At 47.7% G+C, this 10,000-nt stretch overlaps 1 protein-coding gene across 2 annotated transcripts in view; it reads right to left on the bottom strand.

Annotated features, from left to right (window-relative positions):
• Nucleotides 1-10,000, bottom strand: part of gabbr1b (gamma-aminobutyric acid (GABA) B receptor, 1b) — a 147,389-nt gene that overhangs the window by 120,749 nt on the left and 16,640 nt on the right. For both annotated transcript variants that reach the window (XM_045709657.1, XM_045709658.1), the window contains 2 exons: nt 5,371-5,541; nt 4,438-4,539 (listed from right to left, as the gene is read on the bottom strand). In XM_045709657.1, the coding sequence (XP_045565613.1) occupies nt 4,438-4,539; nt 5,371-5,541 (273 nt within the window). The remainder of the gene's footprint in view (nt 1-4,437; nt 4,540-5,370; nt 5,542-10,000) is intronic.

The following is a 10,000-nucleotide window of genomic DNA, read 5'->3' as shown; positions in this document are numbered from 1 at the left end:
CCATCATTGTCTCAACATCATCCTGGCATCTGGAAGACTAAGCCGGGGTGGGGTTGAAACAACACCGGGTGCAGATAACCGCAGGATGAACTCAGGATGGCTTGTGGGGAGGGGTGGAACCAGCCATGACTAAGCAGGTTTTTTGTGCGTAAGCTATATATAAGAAACAGCATTTTCTGTAAAGGTTAGGCTGCTGTTCGGCTCAACGGTCAAGAGTGTTGGGTTGACCAGCTTCATTATTGCTATAATTAATCGATATTAAATAAAGATGATTGTAAAGAAATAAAGAAATGACCAAGTCTCTCTCAGTATGAATTTCCACGACACTCAACACACATCTCCTCACAATACACAAAACGCAACGCATTGCGCAGCACAATTCATCTTCCCCTCTGGTGTGATAAATTCATGTTGTTACCATGGTTCCTACAGCGATGGCCGATTAATGTCACACAAAAACCTAGGCTTGTTACCATGGTTCCTAGGCTTGTTACCATGGTTCTTAGGCTTGTTACCGTGGTTCCTAGGCTTGTTACCATGGTTTTTAGGCTTGTTACAATGGTTCCCAGGCTTGTTACCATGGTTCCTGGGCTTGTTACCATGGTTCATAGGCTTGTTACCATGGTTCTTAGGCTTGTTACCATGGTTCCTAGGCTTGTTACCATGGTTTTTAGGCTTGTTACAACGGTTCCTGGGCTTGTTACCATGGTTCCTGGGCTTATTACCATGGTTCATAGGCTTGTTACCATGTTTCCTTGGCTTGTTATCATAGTTCCTAGGCTTGTTACCATGGTTCCTAGGCTTGTTACCATAGTTCCTAGGCTTGTTACCATAGTTCCTAGGCTTGTTACCATGGTTCCTAGGCATGTTACCATGGTTCCTAGGCATGTTACCATGGTTCCTATGCTTGTTACCATAGTTCCTAGGCTTGTTACCATGGTTCCTAGGCATGTTACCATGGTTCCTAGGCATGTTACCATGGTTCCTATGCTTGTTACCATAGTTCCTAGGCCGGCACGACATGAAAAGTTACATAGAAGTAGGCGCCAGTCAGGAAGAAAGCCAAGCTGACACCGTAGGAGGAGAGAAGGAACGAGGGAGGGGAGGATGAGGGAGAACGGATGGGGAACGTTGAGGTGGAGGAGGGAGGGAGAGAGGGAGGGGAGGATGAGGGAGAACGGATGGGGAACGTTGAGGTGGAGGAGGGAGGGAGAGAGGGAGGGGAGGATGAGGGAGAACGGATGGGGAACGTTGAGGTGGAGGAGAGAAGGAACGAGGGAGGGGAGGATGAGGGAGAACGGATGGGGAACGTTGAGGTGGAGGAGAGAAGGAACGAGGGAGGGGTGGATGAGGGAGAACGGATGGGGAACGTTGAGGTGAAGGAGGGAGGGAGAGAGGGAGGGGAGGATGAGGGAGAACGGATGGGGAACGTTGAGGTGAAGGAGGGAGGGAGAGAGGGAGGGGAGGATGAGGGAGAACGGATGGGGAACGTTGAGGTGGAGGAGGGAGGGAGAGAGGGAGGGGAGGATGAGGGAGAACGGATGGGGAACGTTGAGGTGAAGGAGGGAGGGAGAGAGGGAGGGGAGGATGAGGGAGAACGGATGGGGAACGTTGAGGTGAAGGAGGGAGGGAGAGAGGGAGGGGAGGATGAGGGAGAACGGATGGGGAACGTTGAGGTGAAGGAGGGAGGGAGAGAGGGAGGGGAGGATGAGGGAGAACGGATGGGGAACGTTGAGGTGGAGGAGGGAGGGAGAGAGGGAGGGGAGGATGAGGGAGAACGGATGGGGAACGTTGAGGTGGAGGAGGGAGGGAGAGAGGGAGGGGAGGATGAGGGAGAACGGATGGGGGAACGTTGAGGTGGAGGAGGGAGGGAGAGAGGGAGGGGAGGATGAGGGAGAACGGATGGGGAACGTTGAGGTGAAGGAGGGAGGGAGAGAGGGAGGGGAGGATGAGGGAGAACGGATGGGGAACGTTGAGGTGAAGGAGGGAGGGAGAGAGGGAGGGGAGGATGAGGGAGAACGGATGGGGAACGTTGAGGTGGAGGAGGGAGGGAGAGAGGGAGGGGAGGATGAGGGAGAACGGATGGGGAACGTTGAGGTGGAGGAGGGAGGGAGAGAGGGAGGGGAGGATGAGGGAGAACGGATGGGGAACGTTGAGGTGGAGGAGGGAGGGAGAGAGGGAGGGGAGGATGAGGGAGAACGGACGGGGAACGTTGAGGTGGAGGAGGGAGGGAGAGAGGGAGGGGAGGATGAGGGAGAACGGACGGGGAACGTTGAGGTGGAGGAGGGAGGGAGAGAGGGAGGGGAGGATGAGGGAGAACGGACGGGGAACGTTGAGGTGGAGGAGGGAGGGAGAGAGGGAGGGGAGGATGAGGGAGAACGGATGGGGAACGTTGAGGTGGAGGAGGGACGGAGAGAGGGAGGGGAGGATGAGGGAGAACGGATGGGGAACGTTGAGGTGGAGGAGGGAGGGAGAGAGGGAGGGGAGGATGAGGGAGAACGGATGGGGAACGTTGAGGTGGAGGAGAGAAGGAACGAGGGAGGGGAGGATGAGGGAGAACGGATGGGGAACGTTGAGGTGGAGGAGAGAAGGAACGAGGGAGGGGAGGATGAGGGAGAACGGATGGGGAACGTTGAGGTGGAGGAGAGAAGGAACGAGGGAGGGGAGGATGAGGGAGAACGGATGGGGAACGTTGAGGTGGAGGAGGGAGGGAGAGAGGGAGGGGAGGATGAGGGAGAACGGATGGGGGAACGTTGAGGTGAAGGAGGGAGGGAGAGAGGGAGGGGAGGATGAGGGAGAACGGATGGGGAACGTTGAGGTGGAGGAGGGAGGGAGAGAGGGAGGGGAGGATGAGGGAGAACGGATGGGGAACGTTGAGGTGAAGGAGGGAGGGAGAGAGGGAGGGGAGGATGAGGGAGAACGGATGGGGAACGTTGAGGTGGAGGAGGGAGGGAGAGAGGGAGGGGAGGATGAGGGAGAACGGATGGGGAACGTTGAGGTGAAGGAGGGAGGGAGAGAGGGAGGGGAGGATGAGGGAGAACGGATGGGGAACGTTGAGGTGGAGGAGGGAGGGAGAGAGGGAGGGGAGGATGAGGGAGAATGGATGGGGAACGTTGAGGTGGAGAAGGGAGAGAGGGAGGGGAGGATGAGGGAGAACGGATGGGGAACGTTGAGGTGGAGGAGGGAGGGAGAGAGGGAGGGAGGGGTGGGGAACAGAGAGGTGGACGGGGGGTAGAGAGTGGTCAACCCATTGTTAATAACCCATCCACAACCACCCGACTACATGCGATAAGGTGAGCATCTGAGGCCTTCACCTGACTGTAACCTGGTAATATAGAAACTGCTCTGTAGACTACAGTCAGAGACAGTGACAATGATTTCTGTCATCGTGATGTTGCCCTAGAAGCCTAAATAAACCGTTGCTCACCAGAATAATGTCATAAATCGATAGAATGAATGCTTCACTACAGTTGACATCGGTAAAGTTTTCTCTGTCATCTGCTTCTTTTGCGAAGCAAAGATGTTAACATACCGGGGAGAAAAATGAGAAGAAAAAAAATAAGCCACAGAAAAAACAACAGGAAATATTTTTGGTGCCAAATGACGGTTGTGAGGAAATATACAAGCTGTGAAAAAGAACCAACATGTTTCTGATAAGATTTCAGTTCGGCTTGGAAGCATATTTTCCGTGGTTGAAATACTATCAGCTTTTATGATGCTGATAAAGATAACACCTCTACAGACGGATGCGTCATTCTCACAAGATCCAATTTAGACTACATTTAGTGTATCATTTTACTGCAAGAAATGTTTAATTCTGCAGGAGTTAATATTAAGGCTACGTGAGAGGTTATAGACCTACAGTCAGTGTCCAGATTTTAGTTTCCATTTCACCCATCTAAACAGTAGGCTACAGTTCCCTTTGACGTGCCATAGGCTTGGGAAGGTCGAATTTCTATAGCGCCTCACAATAACATATACGGCTGATATCATCCTATTTTACCACTTCAACAAATCTTTTACATACATGACTATTCTGGCCCTCCCTTCTCTTTATTTTCAACTCTCCATTTCACAGTCTATGGTATTTTGTTGTCTTTATTCAACCCGCCCGCCACCTACCCGCGCTTCATTAAAAACAATATTTCTTGGCCCTAAACCGCGAATATAACCGCAGAGAATGCGGGATATGAGTCATGCATCACTAGCATGTGTGAGAGTCTCTCTGGGGTTTGTTTACCAAGCTCAGATGAGACTGATTTCATGTGTTCAATCACCTGGCAGTTACCAAGGCAGCATCGGGGATAAACCAGGGAGAGAGGGAGCGGGAGGGTGGAAGGAAGGGAGGTGAGAGAGACAGAGAGAGAGAGAGAGAGAGAGAGAGAGAGATGGATGGAGGGAGGGAGAGGTGAGGGAGACAGGAAGTGAACAAGGCACCTTGAGATTCTTGACAGCTGGGGCGGGGTCGGTGAGGAAGCTCTGGCGAACGCTGATCTCTATCCGGGCCTCTTTGGTCCTCGCCTCTAGATCATCCAGCGTCTGACAGAGAGGTTAAACATTAAAACAGGGCAGGCACTTGATTCAAATGCAATTGAAGCTTTGTTTATTATTTTCTTTACAACATGTTTTGACGGAACAAACAAACACACAGACAGAGAGATGGTGAGAGGAAGGGAGAGAAAGAGACAGAGAGATGGGAAGGGGGGAGAGACAGAGAGAGAGATAGTTGAAAGTAAGGGGGAGAGGGATAGAGGAGTGGGAGAGAGAGAGGAGGAGGAAAAGAGGGGGAGAGGAGAGGAGAAGAGGATGGAGAAAGGAGAAGGGGAGAGGAGGAGAAGGAGGAGAGGAGGGGGAGAAGAGGAGGGGGAGAGGAGAGGAGGGGGAGAGAAGGAGGAGAAGATGGGGAAAGGAGGAGGAGGCGAGGAGGAGAGGAGGAGGACAGGCTGGATCATGACGATGTTGCCAAGAAGCAAGGGGTAAAAGACAGGAAGAGGAGACAACTGATAGACAGAAGGTACAGAGAAAGTGAGAAGAGGTGTGATGAAGAGTGTGATAAGATGGAAAGGAAATTAGAAATGAGAATCACTCTGTTTTTTTTTTTCTGGAGTCTGCATGTCTTTAACCAATAGTATAAATGATGAAAGTGAACAAACAGACAATAAAACTTGAGTCTACAACACCTTAGTGAGAAAGGGGCTTGGTGTCCCACAAACCACAGATACCCATGGCGAGGTGGGTCTGAATCCTGTCTCAACTCTTCCTCTCGGTCTTCCTCTGTATCTGTCTCCCCTCTACATTCAGACTATCACTGTCCATAAAACAATAAAAAAAAATACAAAATATATTTTTTAAAAGAGGCCTGTCACTCACTGAGGTGAAGACTTCCGTAGTCTGCTGGATGGTGGCGATCTTAGTCCATTTCCACTTCTGAAAGAGCTGAACCCTGGTGGGGTTGTGGAGGGTGGCAGACGGATGGGTACGGAAGAACGTCGGGAAGCGCTGACGGTTGGAGAGAGCTGGAGAACTGGAACCATAGGATAACTGAGGAGAGAGGAGAGGAGGAAAGGAGAAAGAAAATAGTGTTAGGGTGTCCTCATTATGTCTGAGGTACAAAGATAGAATGAAGAGAGAAAATTAAAGATGATGAAGAGAAAATAAGAAGAAGACCAAGAAGAAACCACAGCAGAAATAAATTGAAGAACAATAAACCAAAGAAGAAGAAGCAGGCAAAACAAGAAAAGGAGGCAGAAAAATAAGAAAGAGAGTTCCTTCCTAGAATATCCCTCAGCCATGTCCCAGTATATTAGATCCTTCCTAGAATATCCCTCAGCCATGTCCCAGTATATTAGATCCTTCCTAGAATATCCCTCAGCCATGTCCCAGTATATTAGATCCTTCCTAGAATATCCCTCAGCCATGTCCCAGTATATTAGATCCTTCCTAGAATATCCCTCAGCCATGTCCCAGTATATTAGATCCTTCCTAGAATATCCCTCAGCCATGTCCCAGTATATTAGATCCTTCCTAGAATATCCCTCAGCCATGTCCCAGTATATTAGATCCTTCCTAGAATATCCCTCAGCCATGTCCCAGTATATTAGATCCTTCCTAGAATATCCCTCAGCCATGTCCCAGTATATTAGATCCTTCCTAGAATATCCCTCAGCCATGTCCCAGTATATTAGATCCTTCCTAGAATATCCCTCAGCCATGTCCCAGTATATTAGATCCTTCCTAGAATATCCCTCAGCCATGTCCCAGTATATTAGATCCTTCCTAGAATATCCCTCAGCCATGTCCCAGTATATTAGATCCTTCCTAGAATATCCCTCAGCCATGTCCCAGTATATTAGATCCTTCCTAGAATATCCCTCAGCCATGTCCCAGTATATTAGATCCTTCCTAGAATATCCCTCAGCCATGTCCCAGTATATTAGATCCTTGCTAGAATATCCCTCAGCCATGTCCCAGTATATTAGATCCTTCCTAGAATATCCCTCAGCCATGTCCCAGTATATTAGATCCTTCCTAGAATATCCCTCAGCCATGTCCCAGTATATTAGATCCTTCCTAGAATATCCCTCAGCCATGTCCCAGTATATTAGATCCTTCCTAGAATATCCCTCAGCCATGTCCCAGTATATTAGATCCTTCCTAGAATATCCCTCAGCCATGTCCCAGTATATTAGATCCTTCCTAGAATATCACTCAGCCATGTCCCAGTATATTAGATCCTTGCTAGAATATCCCTCAGCCATGTCCCAGTATATTAGATCCCTGCTAGAATATCCCTCAGCCATGTCCCAGTATATTAGATCCTTGCTAGAATATCCCTCAGCCATGTCCCATTACATTACATCCTGCTAGAATATCCCTCAGCCATGTCCCAGTATATTAGATCCTGCTACAATATCCCTCAGCCATGTCCCAGTATATTAGATCCTTGCTAGAATATCCCTCAGCCATGTCCCAGTATATTAGATCCTTGCTAGGATATCCCTCAGCCATGTCCCAGTATATTAGATCCTTGCTAGAATATCCCTCAGCCATGCCCCAGTATATTAGATCCTTGCTAGAATATCCCTCAGCCATGTCCCAGTATATTAGATCCTTGCTAGAATATCCCTCAGCCATGTCCCAGTATATTAGATCCTTGCTAGAATATCCCTCAGCCATGTCCCAGTAAATTAGATCCTTGCTAGAATATCCCTCAGCCATGTCCAGTATATTAGATCCTTGCTAGAATATCCCTCAGCCATGTCCCAGTATATTAGATCCTTGCTAGAATATCCCTCAGCCATGTCCCAGTATATTAGATCCTTGCTAGAATATCCCTCAGCCATGTCCCAGTATATTAGATCCTTGCTAGAACATCCCTCAGCCATGTCCCATTATATTACATCCTGCTAGAATATCCCTCAGCCATGTCCCAGTATATTAGATCCTTGCTAGAATATCCCTCAGCCATGTCCCAGTATATTAGATCCTTGCTAGAATATCCCTCAGCCATGTCCCAGTATATTAGATCCTTGCTAGAACATCCCTCAGCCATGTCCCATTATATTACATCCTGCTAGAATATCCCTCAGCCATGTCCCAGTATATTAGATCCCTGCTAGAATATCCCTCAGCCATGTCCCAGTATATTAGATCCTTGCTAGAATATCCCTCAGCCATGTCCCAGTATATTAGATCCTTGCTAGAATATCCCTCAGCCATGTCCCAGTATATTAGATCCTTGCTAGAATATCCCTCAGCCATGTCCCAGTATATTAGATCCTTGCTAGAATATCCCTCAGCCACGTCGCAGTATATTAGATCCTTGCTAGAATATCCCTCAGCCATGTCCCAGTATATTAGATCCTTGCTAGAATATCCCTCAGCCATGTCCCAGTATATTAGATCCTTGCTAGAATATCCCTCAGCCATGTCCCAGTAAATTAGATCCTTGCTAGAATATCCCTCAGCCATGTCCCAGTAAATTAGATCCTTGCTAGAATATCCCTCAGCCATGTCCCAGTATATTAGTTCCTTGCTAGAATATCCCTCAGCCATGTCCCAGTAAATTAGATCCTTGCTAGAATATCCCTCAGCCATGTCCCAGTAAATTAGATCCTTGCTAGAATATCCCTCAGCCATGTCCCAGTATATTAGATCCTGCTAGAATATCCCTCAGCCATGTCCCAGTATATTACATTCTGCTAGAAAATCCCTCAGCCATGTCCCAGTATATTAGATCCTTGCTAGAATATCCCTCAGCCATGTCCCAGTATATTAGATCCTGCTAGAATATCCCTCAGCCATGTCCCAGTATATTACATTCTGCTAGAAAATCCCTCAGCCATGTCCCAGTATATTAGATCCTTGCTAGAATATCCCTCAGCCATGTCCCAGTATATTAGATCCTTGCTAGAATATTCCTCAGCCATGTCCCAGTATATTAGATCTTGCTAGAATATCCCTTAGCCATGTCCCATTATATTAGATCCTGCTAGAATATCCCTCAGCCATGTCCCATTATCTTAGATCCTGCTAGAATATCCCTCAGCCATGTCCCATTATATTAGATCCTGCTAGAATATCCCTCAGCCATGTCCCATTATCTTAGATCCTGCTAGAATATCCCTCAGCCATGTCCCATTATATTAGATCCTGCTAGAATATCCCTCAGCCATGTCCCATTATATTAGATCCTGCTAGAATATCCCTCAGCCATGTCCCATTATATTAGATCCTGCTAGAATATCCCTCAGCCATGTCCCAGTATATTACATCTTGCTAGAATATTCCTCAGCCATGTCCCAGTAAATTAGATCCTGCTAGAATATCCCTCAGCCATGTCCCAGTATATTAGATCCTGCTAGAATATCCCTCAGCCATGTCCCAGTATATTACATCCTGCTAGAATATCCCTCAGCCATGTCCCAGTATATTAGATCCTGCTAGAAGATCCCTCAGCCGTGTCCCATTATATTAGATCCTGCTAGAATATTCCTCAGCCATGACCCAGTATATTAGATCCTGCTAGAATATCCCTCAGCCATGTCCCATTATATTTGATCCTGCTAGAAAATCCCTCAGCCATGTCCCATTATATTTGATCCTGCTAGAATATCCCTCAGCCATGTCCCAGTATATTACATCCTGCTAGAATATCCCTCAGCCATGTCCCGGTATATTAGATCCTGCTAGAATATCCCTCAGCCATGTTCCATTATATTAGATCCTGCTAGGATATCCCTCAGCCATGTCCCAGTATATTACATTCTGCTCGAATATCCCTCAGCCATGTCCCAGTATATTAGATCCTGCTAGAATACCCCACAGCCATGTCCCAGTATATTACAACCTGCTAGAATATCCCTCAGCCATGTCCCAGTATATTACATCCTGCTAGAATATCCCTCAGCCATGTCCCAGTATATTACATCCTGCTAGAATATCCCTCAGCCATGTCCCGGTATATTAGATCCTGCTAGAATATCCCTCAGCCATGTTCCATTATATTAGATCCTGCTAGGATATCCCTCAGCCATGTCCCAGTATATTACATTCTGCTCGAATATCCCTCAGCCATGTCCCAGTATATTACATCCTGCTAGAATATCCCTCAGCCATGTCCCAGTATATTAGATCCTGCTAGGATATCCCTCAGCCATGTCCCAGTATATTACATCCTGCTAGAATATCCCTCAGCCATGTCCCGGTATATTAGATCCTGCTAGAATATCCCTCAGCCATGTCCCATTATATTAAATCGAGCTAGAATATCTCTCTCTCTCTCTCTAGTTCAGAGTCCTTGGACTACTTCCCTCCCTCAGCTAAATGGACCTTCCACTAGACACCAATAATCTGCTAGCTATGACTCTGATTCAACCTCACTCTAGTATATTGAAATACTTCAAGTGTTGTTGAAATGTCTTATCCTGAAATGTAGACAATTCCCCCAAAAATCAGGTTGGGTTGAGGAAATTGTGTTAATAAGGAGATGCAGACAAAC

This window comes from Salmo salar, chromosome ssa27 (assembly GCF_905237065.1).
Source record: "Salmo salar chromosome ssa27, Ssal_v3.1, whole genome shotgun sequence".
Taxonomy (NCBI): Eukaryota; Metazoa; Chordata; class Actinopteri; order Salmoniformes; family Salmonidae; genus Salmo; species Salmo salar.
The sequence above is the reverse complement of the archived record's forward strand: the minus strand, read 5'-3'. Positions and strand labels throughout refer to the sequence as shown.